This window comes from Calidris pugnax, unplaced genomic scaffold, assembly GCF_001431845.1.
Source record: "Calidris pugnax isolate Ruff unplaced genomic scaffold, ASM143184v1 scaffold535, whole genome shotgun sequence".
Classification (NCBI taxonomy): Eukaryota; Metazoa; Chordata; class Aves; order Charadriiformes; family Scolopacidae; genus Calidris; species Calidris pugnax.
Genome location: NW_015091323.1, coordinates 107907 through 132195, shown reverse-complemented (window position 1 = coordinate 132195; position 24289 = coordinate 107907). Strand labels below are relative to the sequence as shown.

Here is a 24289-nt window from a genome sequence, read left to right as displayed (position 1 = left end):
TTATCAAAGCTGTTGGCAGAACCAGCTCTGCTGTGTTTTACGGATGGTGACAGCGGCGTAAAACCCTGACAAATACCTGCCGTGCTGTGGGAAGGGCTTCAGCCCTCCCCTGCCACAAAAAAAAAAGGCTTTGCCCAGAAATTTCAAGGGTTTTTTGAAGGCAGGTGTTACAGACACCGCAAATATTTGCCGCTGAGCCGCAAGACAGAGCTCGAACAGGAAATATTAATATTGACCTTGCGGGCTTCGTTAGCACAAACGAATGGGAGACCCGGCCTTTGCCAAGGGGGAGCGGGGATGGGATGCTCTAAAAAACACCGTGAAGAGCTTTTTTAATTAAAACCCCAGATATCTAGCAAGGAAATTCCCTCAGAGGGTCTCGGGATGCGTTGGTTGGGAAAAGTAAGAACGTTTTCCATGGATCTGAGTCCTGGAAGAGCGCAGCGGCTGCGGAGCAAAGGCCAAGCCTTGCAGGAAGAAGAACCACTGCTCGATGTTGGCGTTTCAGCTTCTTAAAGGCTTCAGAAGAGCAAAACCAAGACCAAATACCAACTGCTCCTACCAGCAGCACCCCCAGGACGATGCGGAGCCGCTGTGGAAGGCTTACGGATGTTCTCGTGCCAGAAATGCCACAGGGACGCCGTTGAGGGGACGTACGGAGCGGTGCCAGGCTCACCAGCGTTCTTGGTCTTGCCCATACGGTTACACGAGTGGTTCTGATTCTGGGGTTCAACTCGGGGTGTTTTCTGGTGCCCAGCAGATGTGGGAGCTCTGGGTGCTCACCCAGGAGGTGGGAAGGGACTCGGCACTGGTGGTGAAGCGGGAGGAGACTCAGGAGTTGCCAGTGAGAGGTCCACTGGTGGTCTGCATCCACCCATGAGCGTTGAACGGCGTGGATGAAACCATCCCGAGATGTTCTTTGGGAACGGGGAGTCTCTGCCGTCCTCGTGCACCACAGATCTCAGCTTGTGCAGGACGGGGAGCTTCTCGGGGCACGTCTCTGGGGGAAGGAGGAGGTTGGAAGCAGCTCAAGAGGACGGCGGGACCTCTGACTTCTTCCCACTGATTTCCAGCGAGGCGGGAATGGAGATGTGCCAGGATGTGTGTGGAAGGAAGCGGAAGCAAATCCTCATCCTCCAGCCACGAGTGTTGTTAAAATTTAGGGTTGCCACCCAGGAGAGGGCAAACCAAAGCATTTCACTGGCAGGAACTAATAAAAACTGGATTAGCAAAGTGTCCTTGAGCTCAGATCTGGGGAGAAGTCCTTCAGCCGGGACGTTCCAGAGCCGGGTTGGTGGGTGCTCTTGCACCCCCAGGACGCTCATCCGCATTAGGACAGCGATGGCTCTGCTTTGCTCTCCTCGCTTTCCCAAAATCACACTTAATTTTTTTTGAGGAAAGCATTCACGTGGTAGATGGGACCAGGAACGTTGCTGTGTGCTGCTGATCCCCTTGCTCACCGTAAGAGCTCTCCTTTTTGGTTTTTTGTAGACGTGGGGCTCACTTGGCCTCGGTGGATTCTTCTCCCGGGGAATCGACACCCAGCGCATCCCCACGTCGCTTCGGAGGAGCAAGTGGTTTCTGGCTCATGGGGCTTTTTGGGGTGTGAAAGCCCTTCTTAGGTCTCCCCTCGTTAAGCACTTGCTTGGGGTGTGTTTAAACCTCGGCTGCTTTGCTGGGCTGGCGGTGGTGTCCCCGCAAACCTCGCCGTGGTGGCCTGGGAAGGGTCTTGGGGTTAAAAACTGCCCAAAACCCATTTCTAGGTGGTGCAGCTGAGCCAGGGCTTGGCATTGCCTCTGCCACATGTTGCTCTGACCACATCCTGCTGCAGAGATGCCCCCAACGGGTTCCTTGTGAACAGGGAGAAGATTAAAATAGCCTTTTTTTTTATTAATTTTTTTTTTTTTCACAGCTGGTAGAGTGTTTAGGTTTTTATTGAGCCCTCTGGATGTCGTAATCCTCAGGGACGGGGATGGGGGGGGGGTTGCTTCGTGCAACCAGCCCGATGAGGTTCCTGGGGAATCTGGTTTCTCCAGATCATCTTCTGACCGGGGATGGCTTTCGCGTTTGTCGGGGCCGATCTCGGAACCAGAAGCGGAGGTGGGCACCATCTCACGTGGATAATGACCCCGCAGCAGCTCCCGCCGCGGCTTCCCCGGCATCCGGAGCGGCGGCTTCGCCCCTGACTCAGGGCAGGCAGGAGCAGTGAGGAAATGGTGCTGGGAGCCGAGCGGTGACGGCAACGGAACACCCTTCCCACGGCTTCCCAACCGGGATGGGATGAATTTGGAAGATTCGTTTGCCGGAGGACGACAGCTCCGGGAGATTGGAGCCGGTGTCTGGCTGGCTCAGGTTGAGCCCCGAGCAATCTGAGCAGCGCCCCGGCTGCCTGCGGAAGCCGATTAGGGAAAATCTGGGGTTATAAGGAAAATCTGGGGTTATCGGTGGGGGTGGATGTGCCGCGTCCGGCTCCGTGCCCGCGTGACGATCACCAACCCATTGAGTGAAAACACAAAGTTGAGTGAAATTGAAAGCCAGAGGAACGTATTTAACAGCACAATTTACACCCCCACCTACTGAGAGGGGTTGGGGTTTGTCATCCTGGGCCTCTTTTCTACAAGCTTTTCCGTTCCCAAAATGACAGCTTTTGTGCCAAAGCACGGCTGGAGGAGGCAGGAGGTGCCGCCTGCACTTTTCTGGCCCCTTTTCTGCCTGAGCAAGACAGGGCTTGCTGCCGTGGACGTGTTCAAGCAAATCTTACTCGGGTTTTGCTTTGTCCCTTTGCGTTGGAACATCCTTAATCCTTGTAATCTCCCTGCAGGCTCCTCTGCCGGGTGGAAATCCCGGCGGGTGGCTCCGTCTGACACGTGGATGTGGTTTTTTTACCTTCTTTTTCCCTGCTCGGATCGTTGCACCTTTAAAGCATCCTGATCCGACAGCTACCTGAGCTCTGCAGAGCTGTGTCAGGTTCCACTCGTCAGCCCTCCTTTCTGTGAAACCTGGCTGATGAGCATTAATTATTTCTGCCTTTAATTCTTTCCTGCCAGGCTGCGGTACCCATGTCGGGGTGGATTGTCGGGGGGTCCCTGCTGGCTCTGTGCCTCCACTGGCAGAGATGCCGCCCTGGGTTTCACCCAGAAGACCCAAAAGCTCGTCCTGTTTTGCCCTGGCACATTTTCTAACAGACCCTGCCTCGATTTTAGGTGCGAGGGGTTGGCTTAGGGTGGGAGAGGTGCTGGATGAGCCTGGAGAGGGGAAGGTCGAGGGACAGACGCCGCTGCTGTTCGTCTCCCTTGGCTTCCCCTCCACACTGGGACCCCATGGTCTGTGGGTGCCGTGTTATCCGTCGGGAAATGAGCCAGAGCACAAGATGAGGAGGGGGGAAAGTGCCCCTTTATTTCCTTTCCCCCCTCCTACGGGGTGGGGGGAAACCAAGTGTGGTGGAAAGCTCAGGGCCTCCAGGCTTGGGGAGAGGAGCTGGAGGCTTCGCTGCCATCAAGACGTGTCTCTGCCATTGCTGGGGGAAAGCCTGGGAGGGGAGAGGTGTCTTCCCCGGATTCCCCGGGATACAGCCGGGTTTGCAGCAGTGTGACAGAGGAGCAGGTGTGGAAATCAGGGGTGAAAGCTCCAGTGGTGTCACGCTGGTGAAGTCCTGCCGTCATGAGTGGTCTGGTTCTTGGTGTGTTGGGTTTTGTCCGCCACCGTGGCAGCGAGGAGGCCTGGCTCGCTGCTGGCACTGGGGGGGGACACCCGCTGCCCTCGGGTGGAGAAGCTCCATTTGCCCCCCAGCTGGTGGGTGCCGTTCCCCAAAACTGTGGGACCCGGTGGCCTTTGCTGGAGGAAGAGCAAATCCAGGTGTCGGGGTGACACCGGCTTCTCCCCGCGTCAAGCGCCGCCGGCCTGAGAGCGAAGGAGCCGCTCGAATGCCAGTGATGAACTCTCTGCTGGGGATTCTCTTTTAAAGCCAGTTTTCTTCCAGCTGCTCTTCCCCTCGCGTGGGAAGAGGGTTCGTGGAGCTTCGCCCAGGAGAAGCAGCAGCAGGACCCTCCCGAGCGGAGCAAAGAGCGAGAGAGACCTCATTTGGTGCCCCTGGGGATGGAGGTAAATCCTTTGGGCAGATCGCAGTCAGGTCACCGCCTTTTCCTCTCCTGATGGCATTTTGGGATGCTCTCCTGGAGCAGCGCCGGGACAGGGACGCTGCCCACGGCAAAACTAAGCGAAATGTGGCGTGAGCCTGTGAAAAATCAGCTTTTCTCTTCTTTTTGTCTCCGGGAAGATGAGCTGGCTGCAGCTGGAACAACACCGCCCGTTAATTAATAACAACCTGTTTGCTTTGGTGCCGTGTCATCCTGGATGTGGACAAAGGAGCAAAACCCGCCGTGGGCAGAGCGGGTACGGACACGGAAACGCCGGACTTTAATGGGAAAACCCTGTAAACACAGTCGTTAAGGGCAAAACAGGTGTAAAAGTGTTTTTGGTGACCAGGAGGAGGAGAGCGGCGCGAGGCTGTTGTTGCCTTTTGCAGAAAGAAGCATTATTTGCATTTTAAATTTCATCCGTGACCCTTTCTGGGTGTTTTTTTCCTGAATTTCCAAGGCTCTCTGCCGGTGCCTCGTGGGCTGAGCAGCCGCGGTCGGTGTTTTCCAGTCGCTGGAGCAGCTCCCGGTGGAGCCGGCGGCCGCTTCTGCCAGGAGCCGTGGGCGAAAATTAGTAGAAAATTATTGGATGAACCACACTGAGATACACAGGAGGTTGAGAAATACCCTCCTTGTCTCTCCTCGGATCTTAATCCGCCAGGCAATAATAAGGAGATTAATTAATAAGGTAGTTAATTCTGTTTGGGGATATTAGCGCAGAGGGGGTCGGGACACGAGCGGGACCAAAGCCCATCGTCATTTGGGAAATAAACCTTAGTTCTTCCTGAGGGAAAGGTGGTGCAGTCTCGCCGGTCTCCTGGGGGAGATGAGCTCTGGTTTCCATCTCATTTTGTCCTTTAACGTGAATATTTTGGGGACAGCCTTTAAGGAAAGGGGGGAGGGATCCGGGATGTCCTTGGGGATGCTCCGAATGGAAACCTGCCCTTTCTAAAAGCAGATATTTGAAGCCCTGGGTAATTCCAGCCGGGCTTTGCTTGCCCGAGTCACCTGCCCCCCCGTGTGTCAATGTGTGTTTTATCAAAGCTGTTGGCAGAACCAGCTCTGCTGTGTTTTACGGACGGCGACGGCGGCGTCAAACCCCTGACAAATACCTGCCGTGCTGTGGGATGGGCGTCAGCCCTCCCCTGCCACAAAAAAAAAGGCTTTGCCCAGAAATTTCAAGGGTTTTTTGAAGGCAGGTGTTACAGGCACCGCAAATATTTGCCGCTGAGCCGCAAGACAGAGCTCGAACAGGAAATATTAATATTGACCTTGCGGGCTTCGTTAGCACAAACGAATGGGAGAGCGGCCCTTTGCCAAGGGGGAGCGGGGATGGGATGCTCTAAAAAACACCGTGAAGAGCTTTTTTAATTAAAACCCCGGATATCTAGCAAGGAAATTCCCTCAGAGGGTCTCGGGATGCGTTGGTTGGGAAAAGTAAGAACGTTTTCCATGGATCTGAGTCCTGGAAGAGCGCAGCGGCTGCGGAGCAAAGGCCAAGCCTTGCAGGAAGAAGAACCACTGCTCGATGTTGGCGTTTCAGCTTCTTAAAGGCTTCAGAAGAGCAAAACCAAGACCAAATACCAACTGCTCCTACCAGCAGCACCCCCAGGACGATGCGGAGCCGCTGTGGAAGGCTTACGGATGTTCTCGTGCCAGAAATGCCACAGGGACGCCGTTGAGGGGACGTACGGAGCGGTGCCAGGCTCACCAGTGTTCTTGGTCTTGCCCGTACGGTGCCCACACGAGTGGTTCTGATTCTGGGGTTCAACTCGGGGTGTTTTCTGGTGCCCGGCAGATGCGGGAGCTCTGGGTGCTCACCCAGGAGGTGGGAAGGGACTCGGCACTGGTGGTGAAGCGGGAGGAGACTCAGGAGTTGCCAGTGAGAGGTCCACTGGTGGTCTGCATCCACCCATGAGCGTTGAACGGCGTGGATGAAACCATCCTGAGATGTTCTTTGGGAACGGGGAGTCTCTGCCGTCCTCGTGCACCACAGATCTCAGCTTGTGCAGGACGGGGAGCTTCTCGGGGCACGTCTCTGGGGGAAGGAGGAGGTTGGAAGCAGCTCAAGAGGACGGCGGGACCTCTGACTTCTTCCCACTGATTTCCAGCGAGGCGGGAATGGAGATGTGCCAGGATGTGTGTGGAAGGAAGCGGAAGCAAATCCTCATCCTCCAGCCACGAGTGTTGTTAAAATTTAGGGTTGCCACCCAGGAGAGGGCAAACCAAAGCATTTCACTGGCAGGAACTAATAAAAACTGGATTAGCAAAGTGTCCTTGAGTTCAGATCTGGGGAGAAGTCCTTCAGCCGGGACGTTCCAGAGCCGGGTTGGTGGGTGCTCTTGCACCCCCAGGACGCTCGTCCGCATTAGGACAGCGATGGCTCTGCTTTGCTCTCCTCGCTTTCCCAAAATCACACTTAATTTTTTTTGAGGAAAGCATTCACGTGGTAGATGGGACCAGGAACGTTGCTGTGTGCTGCTGATCCCCTTGCTCACCGTAAGAGCTCTCCTTTTTGGTTTCTTGTAGACGTGGGGCTCACTTGGCCTCGGTGGATTCTTCTCCCGGGGAATCGACACCCAGCGCATCCCCACGTCGCTTCGGAGGAGCAAGTGGTTTCTGGCTCATGGGGCTTTTTGGGGTGTGAAAGCCCTTCTTAGGTCTCCTCTCGTTAAGCACTTGCTTGGGGTGTGTTTAAACCTTGGCTGCTTTGCTGGGCTGGCGGTGGTGTCCCCGCAAACCTCGCCGTGGTGGCCTGGGAAGGGTCTTGGGGTTAAAAACTGCCCAAAACCCATTTCTAGGTGGTGCAGCTGAGCCAGGGCTTGGCATTGCCTCTGCCACATGTTGCTCTGACCACATCCTGCTGCAGAGATGCCCCCAACGGGTTCCTTGTGAACAGGGAGAAGATTAAAATAGCCTTTTTTTTTATTAATTTTTTTTTTTTTCACAGCTGGTAGAGTGTTTAGGTTTTTATTGAGCCCTCTGGATGTCGTAATCCTCAGGGACGGGGATGGGGGGGGGGTTGCTTCGTGCAACCAGCCCGATGAGGTTCCTGGGGAATCTGGTTTCTCCAGATCATCTTCTGACCGGGGATGGCTTTCGCGTTTGTCGGGGCCGATCTCGGAACCAGAGGCGGAGGTGGGCACCATCTCACGTGGATAATGACCCCGCAGCAGCTCCCGCCGCGGCTTCCCCGGCATCCGGAGCGGCGGCTTCGCCCCTGACTCAGGGCAGGCAGGAGCAGTGAGGAAATGGTGCTGGGAGCCGAGCGGTGACGGCAACGGAACACCCTTCCCACGGCTTCCCAACCGGGATGGGATGAATTTGGAAGATTCGTTTGCCGGAGGACGACAGCTCCGGGAGATTGGAGCCGGTGTCTGGCTGGCTCAGGTTGAGCCCCGAGCAATCTGAGCAGCGCCCCGGCTGCCTGCGGAAGCCGATTAGGGAAAATCTGGGGTTATAAGGAAAATCTGGGGTTATCGGTGGGGGTGGATGTGCCGCGTCCGGCTCCGTGCCCGCGTGACGATCACCAACCCATTGAGTGAAAACACAAAGTTGAGTGAAATTAAAAGCCAGAGGAACGTATTTAACAGCACAATTTACACCCCCACCTACTGAGAGGGGTTGGGGTTTGTCATCCTGGGCCTCTTTTCTACAAGCTTTTCCGTTCCCAAAATGACAGCTTTTGTGCCAAAGCACGGCTGGAGGAGGCAGGAGGTGCCGCCTGCACTTTTCTGGCCCCTTTTCTGCCTGAGCAAGACAGGGCTTGCTGCCGTGGACGTGTTCAAGCAAATCTTACTCGGGTTTTGCTTTGTCCCTTTGCGTTGGAACATCCTTAATCCTTGTAATCTCCCTGCAGGCTCCTCTGCCGGGTGGAAATCCCGGCGGGTGGCTCCGTCTGACACGTGGATGTGGACACGGGGAAGGGGGGATAACGCGGACGTGTCCATTCCTGCAAATACCACCCTGATCCCAATTCTTACCCTTGTACCTTTTTCAGCCCAGAACGTGACTGTGGATGAGATCATGGCCGCCTACAAGCAAGCCTGCCAGAAGCTCAACTGCAAGCAGATTCCCAAACTACTGAAGCAGATACAGGTACAGCTGGTGCCAAAGGAACAAATACACCCCTTTGTTACACCTCTCGCCGTGGACTTTTACAGTCACTGGCACGTCAGAGAGGAACAAAGACTTGTTTTCGTAGCACAAGCACAGGTTTCTGCACAGATGAAGCTCGTTGCAGAGAGCGAAAGCGAAGGATCTTGCTCACACAATATTATGTGTGATTTAAAGTGCTGCCAGACCCTGTTCTTGCCCTGCTTTCGCTGGGTCTGCCTCCTCTGGCTCCCCAGTGCGGGCTCTGGGGTCCCCACTGTCCCCTTCGAGCTGAGGGATGAGACCTGGATGGGCTGGTTGGCAAAGCCTGGGATGTTATTTTCCATGGAAAACTGCGCAGGCAGCGGTGGGAGGGAAGCCCGCAGGGAGATGGCGACGAGGGCTGTGGTTTTCCCTGCTCACATGGGAGGGAATAAAAGTCCCATTTAAATTCTCAGGCCCAGGAGCACAATAGTTAAAGATCTTCCCTTGGCCTGGAAGGGAAGACTTTTTGCTTTTTCATCCTCTCTGCCTTCCCCTGGTTCAGCCTCCGTGTGCGGAGCCTCATCTTCGTCACCTTCCTCACAGGGCTCCAGGCAGGGTCACCAGTTCTCCCGAATCCACGGGATGGGGAGATGTCTCCCACGAATCCAGCCTGCAAAGCGGCAGCTTTGATCTCAAGAGTTCCCATCTCCTCTCTTTTTGGGGGAGGATTTGCCCAATTTGTCATGCTACCTCGTTATTCCAGCTCGTTAATTCTCCTCCCCTCCTCCCCTGCCTTGCTCCTCCTGAGTAGGAAACGCTGCTTTTTCTTTTGCAGGAATTTAAAGATCTGGCTCCCAGGATAGACTGCTTAGATCTGAAAGGTGAGTCCCTTTTCCATCACTGGGGGATTTTACTTCTCTCCTGGGCCATCCTGGTGTTTTGTTCCATTGGAGCCGTGGTCCCTGTCAGGGCTCCTGCGGGCCAGAGCCTTGATCCCAGCAAGAGCAGAAAAGTAAGTACCAGAGGTGTTTCTGCACGAGGAATATTAACATCCTGGTTGAGAAGCCCTGAAACAGCAGCAGAAGGACCTGAGATGCCAGCTGCCAGCACAGCAGACTGTCCCCTGCACCTCAGAGCCCCGTCCTCATACCCTGGCCTCCCGAAATGGCTCCTTGGGGCTGTGCAGGGCTGGAGCAGGTTTTGCCAGAAGACTTTTCTGATCGATGTCTCGAAACTCCTCGTGTGATGGGAAAGCTGGAAAGGTGTTCCAGTTAATTCTCCTTCCAGCAAACATCTTGGTGAACGATGGCTTTTGTGGAGCATCTCCTGTGGCTCCAGGAAGGAGAGGAAGAAGGTCGTTTTCACTTCCCTGCGAGGTCTCTGCTAGGCAAAGATTCTATGGGGGCTTCTTGCAGCCAGTGGCTGCCTCTCCTCCTGCCTTCTGCCCATCTCCTTCCCTTCCTGAAGAGCCTCTACCCACTCTGTGCCAGGGGATGCCTCCCAAAAACAGCGTGGGGACCGGCAGCCAGAGCAGCTGTGTGGCAGGGATGTTCCCTCCGTGCAGCTGGGGAGAGGATGGGATGGTCCACATTGGCCAGAGCCTTTTGGGTGAGGATGGTGATGGTGTTGCTCCCCCAGAACAGCTGGGGAGAGGATGGGATGATCTGCTGGGGAACAACTCGAGAGCTGCTGGTAACAAACCCCAGAAAACGCCATCGTTTGGAGTCAGCTTTGCCAGATGGGAATTTTTCTTGGACTTCTTACCAATCCAGCAGCCAGAGCCCGTGTCCCCCTTCCCTGAGGAGCGGGGGTTTCTCAGAAGACTCAGAAGCCCAGCTGCTGGTCACTTTGTGCCGTTGTACAGGATAAAATACCTCAGGGACCCTTGGCCTCCTCCCCAGCAGTTGCCTTGCGCCGTGCAGCCGCTTCTCCTCCGCCCAGATCCCCCTCACAAGGGTTATTACAACACAAACAAAGCGGGGTGACTATTTTAAGCTATTTTCCACTCTTTCCCTCGGGCTGGTACCAGATGTGACCTCCTCCCACTTCCAGACATGGGAGGGAGGTGACGAGGGATCGCAGCTCACCCTGGACTCGATCTTAAATATTTTTCCAACCTAAGCAATTCTATGATTCTGGTCTTACGGAGTGAATTCCCAGCTCGGCGTGGAAAGGGCAATTTATTTGGGAAGCAGAGGCTGGTTCCCCATCGCTGTCGCCTTCACTGATGAGGCCACAGCAGCCAGGGAGGTGTCGGTGGGACACGGGCAGACGGAGCTGCTGGAGACCCCGATGGGCAACGTTTTGCTGCTGCGCTTTCATCTTCCAGTGCTCCGGAGGGGGTCGGTGGGGTTGCAGCGATGGTGCTCCAAATCCGGTGCTGCTGTACGGGGGATGTGGGATCTGCTGGCCTTGGGAGGAAAAGGCAGAGCTTCCACCCTCCTCCTCTGCAGCTCCTCCTCAAATTCGGTTTGCCTGGCAGAACCACCCGCTGGCGATCGACGCGGCATCGAAAAGCAGCCAACGCAGATGCTGATGGGGGAAAGCTCCCCGTTTCTCAGCCACAAGGAGCTTGTGGAGCGGGTTGGGGAGAGACACAGCCCCATAAAGTGGTGCCACGGGGCTGCTGAGGATGGTTCTAGGAAATAAGCGAATAAAATAAGCAAACAAAAAGCCCAAAGTCTTGGGAAATGGTCTTAAGGCGCCTTGTGCCAGCACCTTCCTAAACTGATAGATGGATAATACAATTTTCCAGAGGCGTGGAAGCAGCGTGGCTGTTCACAGTGCACGTGCAGGGGTTTAATTTTGACCCCGTGGCACTTTAATGTGGCAAAAGCCGTTAGCCAGCCGAGACGCGCGTCGGGAAGACCTCGGTCTGCCCCGTGGGGAGACAGGCATCCCGGGTTTCGGTGAGTTTTAGGCAGCAAAAGCTTCACAGCTGTGCCTGATGTGTTGGTTGAGCAACCACGGTGGCTTTTAGCTGGATTTCCAAAATCCTCTGAGCTTGCTGCGTGGTACTGAGCAAGAGGCATCCTTTCTGAAGGCTCCCAGCAGATCCCTCTCCTGGCTGGTGGAGCTGCTGGTGAGCCACGCTGCTGCTTTCGGTGGCCAGTCCCCATCTGTTAATGATAAATGCTCATAGAATCACTTGGGGTTGGAAGGGACCTCTGGAGATCATCTAGTCCAACCCCCTGCCAGAGCAGGTCCACCCAGAGCAGGTCCCACAGGAACGTGTCCAGGCCAGGGTTGAATGTCTCCAGAGAAGGAGACCCCACCACCTCCCTGGGCAGCCTCTGCCAGGGCTCTGCCACCCTCAAAGTCAACAAGTTCCTCCTCACCTTTAGGTGGAACTTCTTATGTTCAAGTTTGTGCCCATTTCCTCTTGTCCTGTCCCTGGGCACCACTGGGAACAGCCCCGTCCTCCTGACACCCATCCTTTAATTATTTATAGGTGTTGATCAGATCCCCCCCTCAATCTTCTCCAGACTCAAAAGCCCCAAGTCCCTCAGCCTCTCCTCATTGGAGAGATGCTCCAGGCCCCTCATCATCTCTGTAGCCTCTGCTGTCCCCTCTGGAGCAGTTCCCTGTCCTTCTGGAACTGGGGAGCCCAGAACTGGTCCCAGTGCTCCAGCTGGGGCCTCCCCAGGGCAGAGCAGAGGGACAGGATGACCTCCCTGGACCTGCTGGTCACCCTCTTCCTGATGCCCCCCAGGATGCCATTGGCCTTCTTGGCCACAAGGGCACATTGTTGACTCATGGGCATCCTGTTGTCCACCAGGACTCCCAGGTCTTTCTCCTCAGAGCTGCTCTCCAGCAGGTCACCCCCAACCTGTCCTGGTGCAGGGGGCTATTTCTCCCCAAGGGCAGGACCCTACACTTGCCTTTATTGAAGAACATCAAGTTCCTCTCTGCCCAACTCTCCAGCCTGCCCAGGTCTCACTGGATGGCAGCACAGAAGGCTGAGGGGACATTCCATCCCTTCATCCAGGTCATCCATGAATATATTGAAGAGGACTGGACCCAGGACTGACCCCTGGGGAACACCAGTGGGTACAGACCTCCAACTGGATTCTGTGCCCCTAAGAACAACCCTCTGAGCAATGTCTTCCAGCCAGTTTTCAATCCACCTCACTCTCCATTCTTCTAACCCACATGTCCTCAGCTCACCTATGAGGATGCTGTGGGAGACTGTCCAAAGCCTTGCTGAAGTCAAGGTAGACACCATCCACCGCCTTCCCCTCATCCAGTCATACCATCACGGAAGGCTGTCACGTTAGTCAGACATGATTTCCCCTTGGTGAATCTGTGTTGACTACTTCTGATAGCTTGCTTTTCCTCCATATGCTTTGAGATGACGCCCAGAATGAGTCATTCCATCACCTTTCCAGGGATGGAGGTGAGGCTGACCGGCCTGTAGTTTCCCAGGTCCTCCTTCTTGCCCTTTTTGAAGACTGGGATGACACTGGCTTTCCTCCAGTCCTCAGGCACCTCGCCTGTTCTCCAGGACCTTTCGAAGATGATGGAGAGCAGCTCAGCAATGACTTCTCCCAGCTCCCTCAGCGCTCGTGGGTGCATCCCATCAGGACCCATGGATTTGTGGATATCCAGTGTACTTAACTGCTCCTTAACTTGGTCTTCCTCCACCAAGGGAAGGGCTTCCTTTGTCCAGACTTTCTCTGATTCTTCCAAATTCTGTGGCTCCTGAGGGCTGGCCTGAGCAGTAAAGACTGAAGCAAAGAAAGCATTTGGCAACTCCACCTTCTCTGCATCCTCTGTCACCAGGGCACCCATCTCGTTCAACAGCGGGCCCACATTTTCTCTAGTTTGCCTTCAAGATATTTGAAAAAAAAACCTTCTTGTTGACTTTGACATCCGTTGCCAATTTTAATTCCAAGGAGCCTTGGCTTTCCTCGTTTCATCCCTGCACACTCCAACGGCATTCTTGTCATCTTCCCAACTGGTCAGTCCCTTCTTCCACTCATTGTAAACTTCCTTCTTCCTCTTGAGTTTTTTCAGAAGCTCCCTGCTCAACCACCAGCTCTCCTGCTTCCCTTGCCTGATTTCGTGCTCTTAGGGATGCACCGATCCTGAGCTTGGAGAAAGTGATGGTGCACCGATCCTGAGCTTGGAGAAAGCGATGGTTGAATATCGACCAGCTCTCGTGAGCCCCCCTACCTTCCAGAGCCCTGTCCCATGGGATTTCTCCTAGCCCTTTCTTGAAGAGGTCGAAGTTACCCCTCCTGAAATCCAATGTTTCGGTCCTACTTGTTGGTTTGTGTGTACCACCAACGATCCTGAACTCTATTTTTCCATGGACTCGTGAGCCCCCCTACCTTCCAGAGCCCTGTCCCATGGGATTTCTCCTAGCCCTTTCTTGAAGAGGTCGAAGTTACCCCTCCTGAAATCCAAGGTTTCGGTCCTACTTGTTGGTTTGTGTGTACCACCAACGATCCTGAACTCTATTTTCCCATGGGCTCTGCAACCAAGGTTGCCCCCTACCTTAATGTCCTCCACCAGTCCTCTTTGTTTGTCCAGTAGTGCTTCTCTAATGTCCTCCACCAGTCCCTCTTTGTTTGTCCAGTAGTGCTTCTCCTCCTTGGCTCCTCCACCAGCTGAGGTAAGAAGTTATCATCAATACACTAGAGGAACCTCCTGGAGTGTAGATGCCTGGCTGTGTAGCCTTCCCAGCAGATCTCAGGGTGGTTGAAGTTCCCCATCCTCATTGGGTGGCCTGTACTGAACACCCAGAGCAGGGTCCCTCACATTGGCCTCTCCCTTCACCCTCACCCACAGGCTCTCAGCTCTCTCTCCATCTGACTGCTCATCTGAGGTGATGCTGGGCCAGGCGTGTGGGCACAGATCGATGGGTTTGGATTTCCCCTCAGGCGGGTTGTCTGGAGGGTGGGCTGCCTCCCAACGGGGCAGAACGTCACCTTTCCCCGTGTCCTCTGTCCTGCAGCTCAGGGCTCTCGAGCTGGCAGTTGTACACACTCTGCGTGTCACGTGCTGAAGCACCCAAATTCACCCTGTTCTGCTCTTTCCCCAGGGGAGAAGCTGGATTACAAAGCCTGCGAGGCCCTGGAAGAAATTTTCAAGCGGGTCCAGTTCAAAATTGTTGATTTGGAGCAAACAAGCTTGGATGAAGACGTAAGTCGTCGTGACCACTCTCAGATTCTGGTTCCTGTTTTGCAGCTGACACAAACCTCACGGGTTTTGTGGTCACTCCTTAGCTCCTCCTGGGCACTGATTTATTTTTGGGGGCTAAACTGTGTTGCTGTGCCTGTTCCCTTCATACCCACACTCGTATGGAGCTCTGCTGGCGCAGCGTTTGCTGCTCCAAAAGGAAGAGGTTGACCCTTTGCTCTGAAGCCTGGGGGGGCCACGAAGCTCCAAGGCATTTTAAATGCATATTTTTAGAAGCTGTTCTGAAAGCCGGGGAAATTGTGGCTTTTTGGGGGCTGAGGATGAAGTCCAGGCTCCCTTCTGCACGTCCCGTCCCGCCTTCCTCCTCCCTCGTGATGCCCGGGGCCCTGAGTTCAGGTCCCAGCGGGTAAGAGGAGGAGGTTAAAAATTAAGGAAGTGGTTAAAAATTATTTTAGCTGGCTCTGAGCCTGAGTTCCCCTTGCCTCCGGAGCATCCCCTTTCAAGTCCTCGTGTCTTCAAGGCTCTTGTTTTTTCCTACCTTGTCCACTGGGTCCCTGTCCCTCCCCTTCATTCAGCAGCAGCAGCTTTTTCTCCCTCCTGCGTCACGACTTACTCACCCGCTGCCCAGTTTCTTCTCCTCCTCGTTTCCTGCCGCTGAGCGCCCCGTGCCCAGCAGAAAGTCCTGTTGTTCCCCAAAGACCTGTTCTTTCTCCTGTTTGCCTTTGTGCTGAGTTTTCCAGTCCTCCAGGTCTCTCTGCATATTTTTTTCTGGAAGCCTTGCAGCACCTTTTTGGTTCTTCTCTGCCTGCTCCAGCATATGTTTCAGCTAATTTTCTCTAAAGAGGCTCATTATGTAATTAAGCAAATTGTTCCGCTTCTGCCGTAGGACTTGGAGACGTTTCCTGGGCACGAGTCCTGCTCTGCTGATCCCTTTCACTCCTAACCCTGCTATAAGTCTTGGCTTTTTTATACCTGCCTTTTTGGGGTTTTTAAGCCTGATTGGATTATGGGGCTGGTTTCTTGGCTGTGGAAGTGTCGGGGCTGCGTGCGGGGCTGGGTGACCCCCCAGGGAGCAGATGGACACCAAGCCCAGAGCCCGGCCTCGGCTCAGGTTGAATATCCAGGAAAGAAAACCATTTTCCTGTGTCCTGGGAGGTGTCGTTTAAGCGCCCACGTGTCCCGAGTGCCATAAACCAGCTCTGGCCAAGTTGGCTTTCTCTGCCGGTGCCTGGGAGAGAATCCTGGGGGTTGAATCCCTCCAGAAGGTGCCATCTCAGGCTCATTCCTGGAAATCTTCACCCAAAGGCTGTGTCCCAGGAGGCAGCTCTGCCGGCACAGCCTTGGGGCAGGGATGGCTGCGCCGGAGCCTTCATCCCGTGCCAGGTCTCCCCGTCTCCCATCTGCCCCTTGATGGTCCCCGAGCACGTTCCCGGTGGTGGGGACACCAGGAATCTGGCGAGAAGCCTTTTATTTTTTCTTCCTAGATTACCCATTGGCAGCAAATCTGCAGAGAGTCCCTCGAAGAGGCTGGAGAGACAGCAAAACCCTCTTTTTTTCCCTTCTCAAACCCCACCAAACTTCACACAGCCTTTCTGTCTGCCTTTGTCTCGCAGGGCGCCTCGGCGTTGTTTGACATGATCGAGTATTACGAGTCGGCCACGCACCTCAACATCTCCTTCAACAAGCACATCGGCACCCGGGGCTGGCAGGCGGCCGCCCACATGATGAGGAAGGTTTGTGCCCCCTCACAAATATTTTTGGCACCCGCTTTAACCCCCCTGTGACTACACAGATGGTCTCCAAAGGCTCCCCTGTGCCCTCCCGAGACCGTCGGGGTGGTTTTGTGCTCCCCTGTCTGGAAAACCACCCCCTTCAGAAAGACCCGGTGAGCCTGGGCTTGGAGGCAGGAAAAAAATAATAATAATCACTTTTCCCACCTGCCACGAGGTTACTTAACGCCGTGGTGAGCACCCGGAGCGGAGAAAATAGAAATGCAGCAAAAAGAGCAGGCTATTATTAGTGGCACGCTCGCAGGGTCAGCTTCTGGAGCTGAGTATTCATTATCTTTGCAGCAGGATGACTGGCGCTGCTGTTTGGCTTTGAGGAGCTTAATTAACCTCATTGTTCAGCCCTTGAGTTGGCTCGGAGCGAGGAGGAGGCAGCGTCTCGTGCTTCCCGCTCGGGGCGCGGCGCGTAAACCACCCTCCATCCTCCCAATTACCTCCTCATCCTCCTCCTTTGCATTTCGGCGCTGCCGAGGTTTCACCCAGCGCCCAAATTAAGATGAACTTAATTCGCACGACGCCTGGGTGGAAAGCCTGCATGTCCACAGCCTTCCCCACCACGCAGGCAGCTTCACCACGGGGCTGGTACCGGGCAGCAGAGCCCGGGCAGTGCCCACCTCGTGGTTGGGAGAAGCCAAATGTCACCACACGGTGCTGGCCGGCCCCGTAAGGATGCTCTAAACCAGCTCGGAGGAGCTCAAGACACCCTGGGGACAGCTGTGGCTTTTGGGGTCTTAATTTCTGGGTATTCAAGGGAGAATCCGGATGTTTAACAACATAATAATAACAAATTAGCACAGAAAATGGTAAATCAGCCAAACACAGGCTCTGTTGTGTGTCTGGAGCAGGAACAAACTGTGTGTGTGAAGCCAGGGAAGGTTCTGAGGGCTCGGGGGCAAACCCCAGGCCAAGGGACATGTGGCTCGGTGCCTTCCCAGACCTGGAGAGCTCAGGGCAGCTGTGAAGCCAGGGAAGGTTCTGAGGGCTCGGAGGCAAACCCCAGGCCAAGGGACACGTGGCTCGGTGCCTTCCCAGACCTGGGGAGCTCAGGGCAGCATCACTGAATTTCACTGAATTTGTAGAGTTGGAAGGGACCTTAGAGATCATCTAGTCCAACTCCCCTGCTGAAGCAGGATTGCCTAGAGCTTGTCAGAGCATGTTCCTCAGGAGCATCCAGGTGGGTCTTGAAGATCTCCAAAGAAGGGGACTCCACACCCTCCCTGGGCAGCCTCTGCCAGGGCTCTGCCACCCTCACCGTGAAGAAGTTTCTCCTCACATTTGAGTGGAACCTCTTCTGGTCCAACTTGTGCCCGTTGCCCCTCGTCCTCTCACTGGGAACCACTGAAAAGAGTCTGGCTCCCTCCTTCAGCCCACCCTTGAGACACTTATCAGCATTAGGCTCCCTCCTCCTTCAGCCCACCCTTGAGACACTTGTCAGCATTCATAAGGTGTCCTCGGGTGCCTAAGGATGAGGGAAGCTTTTCTTTGGAGAATGTGATGCTGCTGTGGTTCCCCTGAAGGGCATCCTCTCTGGCACCGTAGCTCCAGGGTGAGGGTGATGGCAGACGGGCGCGGAGGTGATTTTCCAAGAGATAAAGTGTTTATCTGGAATAAAACCTGGAGCCTGGAGCTCAGCATGGGCTGTCCCAGCGCACGGGGTTATCTCAGCTGCTCCTTCTGGCTCTTTCCTCTTATCTGCAGCCGGTGGGGCGACCAAAGCCATGTGTTGGGTGGGCATAAGTCATCCCAGGAGCTCTTATCTGGGCAGTCTTAAACCTGACCTAGAAAAACAGCCAAAAAAGAGCTGGCTGAGGCCGTGCGGGGCCAAATCCTGATCCTTCTTGTGTCTCCCTCCCAGACGAACTGCCTGCAGTACCTGGACGCCCGAAACACGCCTTTGCTGGACCACTCAGCCCCCTTCGTGGCCCGTGCCCTGCGCATCAGCAGCAGCCTGGTGGTCCTGCACCTGGAGAACGCCAGCCTCTCGGGACGCCCCCTCATGCTGCTGGGTGAGTCCCTGGAGAGCGGGCCCCATCCCCCAAAAACCCCCGGGGGGTCCCGGCTGCGCGGGGCCAACACTGGGCTCGCCGTCTCCTGGGGTTTCGGCGGGCCCCATCCCCCAAAAACCCCCGGGGGGTCCCAGCTGCGCGGGGCCAACGCTGGGCTCGCCGTCTCCTGGGGTTTTGGGACTCTACAACTCCCTGAAAGGAGGGGGTAGAGATGGGGGGGTCGGTCTCTTTTCTCAAGTCACAGGCGACAGGACTAGAGGAAATGGCCTCAAGTTGCGCCAGGGGAGGTTCAGGCTGGATATTAGGAAAAATTTTTTCACTGAAAGGGTTCTCAGCCCTTGGAATGGGCTGCCCAGGGAGGTGGGTGAGGCACCATCCCTGGAGGTGTTCAAAAGACAGGTTGATGTAGTGCTGGGAGGTTTGGTTTAGTGATGATGCTCCTTGTTTGTTGTGTGGGTGTCTATTTTTGTCAGTTGGGTTGACGGTTGGACAAGATGATCTTTAAGGTCCCTTCCAACCTAGAGGATTCTGTGATTCTCTGATTCTGTGACGCTCGATGCCGGGTTTAATGGTTTATTAGGTTGGCCCAACTGGGAAAAGGCAAGGTGCTGGGGAGGGCAGCGGGATCAGGCACCGGTGCTGGTCCCTGCCACCGCGGCACGAGCCACCGCAGCTTCTCCCCGCGGCGGGAGGGCACAGAGGGGCTGGTGGGGGATCCTGCTGCTGGCCAAAGGCCACTGAAACCCACTGGGGGCTTTCCCCCCGTGTCCCACCCTTTCAGCCACGGCTCTGAAGATGAACATGAACCTGCGGGAGCTGTACCTGGCCGATAACAAGCTGAACGGGCTGCAGGACTCGGCGCAGCTCGGCAACCTGCTGAAATTCAACTGCTACATACAGATACTCGACCTGAGGAACAACCACATCCTGGACTCAGGTGGGGCCCCTCGCCGCCCCTTTGGGCAGAGCCCCGATTCCCTGCGTTTTTCACCCAGTTTTAAGGTGGGGAGGAATTCGAATGGGGGGTGCAGAGCTGGGGAAGAGGGGGTGGCTCCAAGCTGAGCTGAAGCAGGAGGGTTGAGCAGAGAAGCTTCAACGTTGTCCAAAGGTTTTTGGCAGGGTGAGCTGCTCGATTTTAAAGCTAAGATCATTAAGAGAAACTCTGATTGCCTCCCGGGCCAGGCTGCGAGGCGAGGGGCAGCTCCCAAAGGCAGGGGGAGGTGGGAGCTCCTTGTGCCTCGCCGTCGCATCTTTTGGCTCCCTCCATCTCTTGCTCCCATCTAGTTTTTCTCCTCCTCTTTCCCTGGAGCCAAACAAGCAGCCAAATCTAATATCGACCCAGGAATTGCACAATCCCAGACACAATCCCAGTCCTGGCTGGTTCTGGTCGGCGACGCCGATGGCTCAGCCATGGTTTGGTGGAGGAGATGCCTTTGCTGGGCACGAGTCATCCCGGCTGTCTTCAGGTTGGGGATAAAAGCAGCTGAGCATGACCGTGTTGGATGTCATGGGCGCTGTTGTGGCCACCTCTGCTCCTGGATGGGTCCCACCCTCGGGTGCAAATATTAATTTGCTGCCATCCCAGGTCAGCTGCCACGTCCCTCGCGTCTTTGGGTGCTTAATAACGAGCGGTGCTGGGGCTGGACGTGCTGGGAATGGCTTCTGGGTGTTGCTGTGGGTTCCGCAGCGGCGCTGGTGTCGGGGCGCTCTGCCCTTATCAAATACGGGTATTGGCAGTGATTTTAAACCAAACCTTCCCCTCAGCCCAGGCAGGATGGTGGACGGAGTGGTGGAGGGTCTCCCTCTACAAGCAGCTCCACCACCCCGTGTCTCTGGGGTTTGTGTCTCAGAAGCCCCGAAGCCTGGCGCTAATTAATTTCAGGAGGTTTAATTGCCAGTTTGCACAAGCAGGAGCGATGCTTCGCCAAATCCAGCAGCCGGGGGAAGGGGTTTGGAGGGGGGACAGTGTTTGGTGCCGACACCGGAGCTCGGTGTAACGATGCCAGGGCTTTTCCCTCTCTCTGCCCGGGATCAGGCAGCGCCGGAGCGGAGGGTTGGAGCGGAGCGGGCGAGGAAAGCGCCGGGAGAGGCGTCAGGATGGGGGCTGACGGGGGGGGAGGGCTGAGCCCCGGCTGTTTTCCAGGCTTGGCGTACATCTGCGAAGGGCTGAAGGAGCAGCGGAAAGGGCTGGTCACTCTGGTTTTGTGGAACAACCAGCTGACTCACACCGGCATGGCCTATCTGGGGATGACGCTGGTGAGTAGCTCTCGGCACCTTCCTGGGGGCGATGGGCTTTGATCCCAGGAGAGACCTCTCTCCTGTCCCTTGTCCCCCTGCGCTGCTGCTCAGGCGTCCCCGGCAGCGCAATTAGGGGAACAGCCCTCAATTAAACCCACTCGGGCTTGAGATGGAGCCGCTGTCCCGTCCACCTCCAGCTCTTTTTCCCCCCCTGGGTACCCGCAGCCTCACACTCAGAGCCTGGAGACCTTGAACTTGGGCCACAACCCCATCGGGAACGAAGGCGTCCGCAACCTGAAGAACGGGCTGATCGGGAACCGCTCTGTCCTTCGCCTGGGCTTGGCGTCCACCAAACTGACCTGCGAAGGTGGGTAAAGCTCTGAGAGCTCCCCTCGCTCTCCAGCCACACACGGGATCTGCTGTGGGCCTGGAGAAGGTGGCTTGGTCCCGCTGGGCTCCTCCCCTGCATGGGGGACACGACCCAAACACCACAGCTGGCCCATCCAAGGCCACCTTGTCCCATTTTGGTGTCTTCTGCGCCCCGCAGAAACCCTTTTTCTGAGCCTGGGAATGGGCACCCAACTCGTGTTGACATCCCTCATCCCTCCCAAAATACCGAGCTCCCCTCGACGCCGTCCCGAGGAGCACCCTCAGGGGACCGGGGGTGTCACGGCTCGTTGCCCGCCGTCCCCGACAGCTCCTCCCGTCCCCTCAGGTGCGGTGGCCGTGGCCGAATTCATCGCCGAGAGCCCGCGGCTGCTTCGCCTGGACCTGCGAGAGAACGAGATCAAGACGGGGGGGCTCATGGCCTTGTCGCTGGCTCTGAAGGTCAACCATTCCCTGCTGCGCCTCGACTTGGACAGGGAGCCCAAGAAGGAGTCGGTAGGTACCACGGGTTTCTGGAGCTCCAAGCAGGACCTGTCCCTCGGGGTCCTGCTCCGCTGAGCGTCCTCCGGGATGGGGATCCCACAATCCTGGTGCTTTGAGAAGAAGCCCTCGGGAAACTCAATTCTCAGGAGATTTAATTGTTTCTTGGGGAAACATGGGTCACGTCTTACAGGGGTGGAGGATAAAAACCACCCTGTTACAGTCTGGCTGGCTGGAAAATAGATGCAGAGCTGATTTTTCCCAGACTGCTGATTTCCGAATGTTCCAAACGACTGGTGGTTCCTCTTCCCTCGCAGGTAAAAAGTTTTATTGAAACGCAGAAGGCTCTCCTGGCCGAGATCCAGAACGGCTGCAAGCGCAACTTCATCCTGGCCAAGGAGAAGGAGGAGAAGGAGCAGAAGCTGCAGCAGTCGGCCTCGATGCCGGAGATCACCGTGACAGAGCCTCTGGAGGAGGGACTGGCAGAGGAGAGCGGGGACAGCGGGGCCACCCCGGCTCTGGAAGAGGGGGAAGAAGCCGGGGAGACCCTGACGGCCTCTGAGAACGGGGACGCGGAGCCGGTGGAGGACGATGATGACAATGGAGGTGACGTGACAGACTCTGATTCAGACACAGACGAGGAGGCGGACGCCGGGTTGGAGACGAAGGACTTGAGCGAGCAGCCGGGACGCCCCGACTCCGCCGACGGCGCAGCCACGCTCCAGCCGTCGCCGGAGAAGCCGAAGGACCGGCCGCCCCCCCTGCGCATCGCCGAGGAATCACCGAGTCCTGCTGCCTCTGCGCCCCCCCAGGGAAACGAGAGAAGGATTTCGGTTTCCAGCCCTGGGCGAGGCCATAAAATCTTCGTGGTGACGCGAGTGGAGACGCTGCCGGATCGAGCCGCCGACGCCGCGCACCCACGGGAGGACACCGGTGCTGCCGCGGCCAAACCCACCGAGCCCCAGAGCACGGCGGTGACGCGAGTGGAGACGCTGCCGGATCGAGCCGCCGACGCCACGCGCCCACGGGAGGACACCGGTGCCGCCGCGGTGAAACCCACCGAGCCCCAGAGCCCGGCTGCAAAACCCCAGCTCCCGGCGCCCCGGGCGAACGGAGCTGTTCCCGAATCCGCTGCCGGCTGCAGCGCGGAGGGAGACCCCCGCGACACCCCCCTCCCCAACGGGCTGAAGACGGATTTTGCTCGAGCGCTGCCGGAGGCGGCCTCGGACGGCGAGGGGAAAACGGGGAGCTGCGCCGCTGAGCACGGTAAGAGCTCCAGAACTGAGCCCCCCAGTCCCGAGGGTCCTGACCCCCCCAAAATTCCCCGGGATGAGTGCGGAGGCGGCCCCTGTGCCGGTGTCTCCCCTGGGCTTTGAATCCCCCCTTGCTGCTTTCCCCACGGGGTGCCCACCATAATTTGTTGCCGGGGGAGTTTTAACCCAAAGTGAGTCTCCCCACACTTGAGGGCTTTGCTCTTTGAAGTGCCTCCTTAATCAGGCTCCCGAAGGAGCTGAAGTTAATGAGCTCGTTGAGCCTCTTTGCTGGGCTCAGGCCAACACACCCCATTCCCCTGCCCGCGTTTTTTTTTTGGGGGGGGAAAAAAGCGGGTGAGGGAACCGGTGGCTGTTTGCTTGCAGAGCTGAGCTGCTCCAAGAACGAGCGGGAGCTGGAGGAGCTGCTCCTCGAGGCCAGCCAGGACGCGGGGCAGGAGCTGCTGTGACCGCAGGTGAGTGGGGACAGGGCCCGGGGACAGCCCTGGGGGTGTCCTGGAGGGACGGGGACCCCATTGCCGCTCGCTGTCCTCTCTCTTGCAGGTCCTCAGGTGTCGAGGGGAGGCTCCGGTGTAGCTTTATTCTATTCCTACTCCACGCAACGACTAAGAAACCAACCTCGGGCTTCAGGACAAAGGGTTCTTTTAAAAAAAAAAAAAAAAAATTCCCAAACAGTTTCCTGCCCCCGGACTCTTCCCCAGGCGCCCGACTCGCCCCCCCCCACGCGTGGAGGGACCCCGCTGTGTCCCCAGGGCCACGGAGGGAAGGGAAGGAGAGCAGAGGAAAATGACGGAGACGGAGACGTCAGGGCTCCCGGCCGTCCCTGCCCTCGCCGACACCACCCGACACCTTTGCCTTTTCTTTTTCTATCTTTCTGCGAGGAGGAGACCCCGCGCCGGGGCCGGGGCGGCGTCGGTCCCACCGGGAGATCTCAACCAGACACTACAGGGCCCGAGGTGCCGGGAGGAGGATCGCTCACCCCAGGGGAGCATCGCTCACTAAAGATACCCAGGACAGGCTGCATCCGCAGCCACAATGGTTATTTATTTTTTTTTTTTAAGTTCCTTTTTGGAACTTAAAACTTTTTCCTTTTCGTTTGTTTGTTTGTTTGTTTTGTTTTGTTTTCAGTATATATTTATCTTCAGCTGCAAAGTTACTGGGTTGGGGATTTAGAGGATGGTGTTAGAATGAATTCCTTCTGGGCTGACCTGCAACCGAGCTCCTGCTCCTGGGCTGTTGGAAAAAAATATCCCAGAAACACAGAAAAAACAGCACTGGTGGAGCCCCCCCCACCATGTAACCCCCCCCTTGGGGCTGGGGAGAGGGCAGGGTTGGGAGAGGAGCTTCCTCGCAGCCGGCCGTGCCGGCACGGCGTCTTCCCAGCGAGGTGGGGACCCCCTTGGCGCGTTGGTGCCCCGAGGGGGGAGCAGGAGCCGGTTCCCCGGCCGGACACCGCGACCCTCGTCATCCCCCGTCCCGGCTTCCCAACCCCGGGGGATCCCTGGGGAAAACCGGCCGGAGAAGGGGCTGCGGTGGCCCTGGGCGCAGGGTGGGCGTCCGCTGGCGAGGACGCGTCGCTTTTTTTTTCTTTCTTAAGTGCAATAAATCTATCAGGGAGCTGCGGGGGCGGCTGGGGGGGCGGCGGCGCTGACACTACGGCCATGGATCTGCTGGTGTTCGTCATTTCTTTCTGTCGTGTATTTTTGTTAACACTGTTTTCTATTAAACGAGATCTGCATTCGTCACCGACTCCCCCCCCG

General features: G+C 56.5%; 1 protein-coding gene across 1 annotated transcript; it reads left to right on the top strand.

The window, feature by feature from the left end:
- The first annotated feature begins 7632 nt into the window (after positions 1-7632).
- PPP1R37 (protein phosphatase 1 regulatory subunit 37) lies at positions 7633-24274 on the top strand. Its single transcript, XM_014960950.1, has 13 exons — positions 7633-8234; positions 9052-9097; positions 14263-14363; positions 15974-16093; positions 18003-18153; positions 18935-19090; positions 20297-20409; positions 20617-20758; positions 21107-21273; positions 21576-22231; positions 22331-22524; positions 22896-22984; positions 23073-24274. The coding sequence occupies exons 1-12, from the start codon at positions 7812-7814 to the stop codon at positions 22976-22978; spliced, it is 2352 nt and encodes a 783-aa protein (XP_014816436.1). The 5' UTR covers positions 7633-7811; the 3' UTR covers positions 22979-22984; positions 23073-24274.
- Positions 24275-24289: the final 15 nt, after the last annotated feature.

What these genes read in the sequence shown, in the direction of transcription:
- PPP1R37 (XM_014960950.1), top strand. Translation starts at nt 7,812, where the DNA reads ATGACAGCTTTTGTGCCAAAGCACGGCTGGAGGAGGCAGGAGGTGCCG. An exon ending in AAACAAGCTTGGATGAAGAC is followed by an intron (nt 14,364 to 15,973) that starts GTAAGTCGTCGT and finishes TTTGTCTCGCAG; the next exon opens with GGCGCCTCGGCGTTGTTTGA. An exon ending in CCGCCCACATGATGAGGAAG is followed by an intron (nt 16,094 to 18,002) that starts GTTTGTGCCCCC and finishes TCTCCCTCCCAG; the next exon opens with ACGAACTGCCTGCAGTACCT.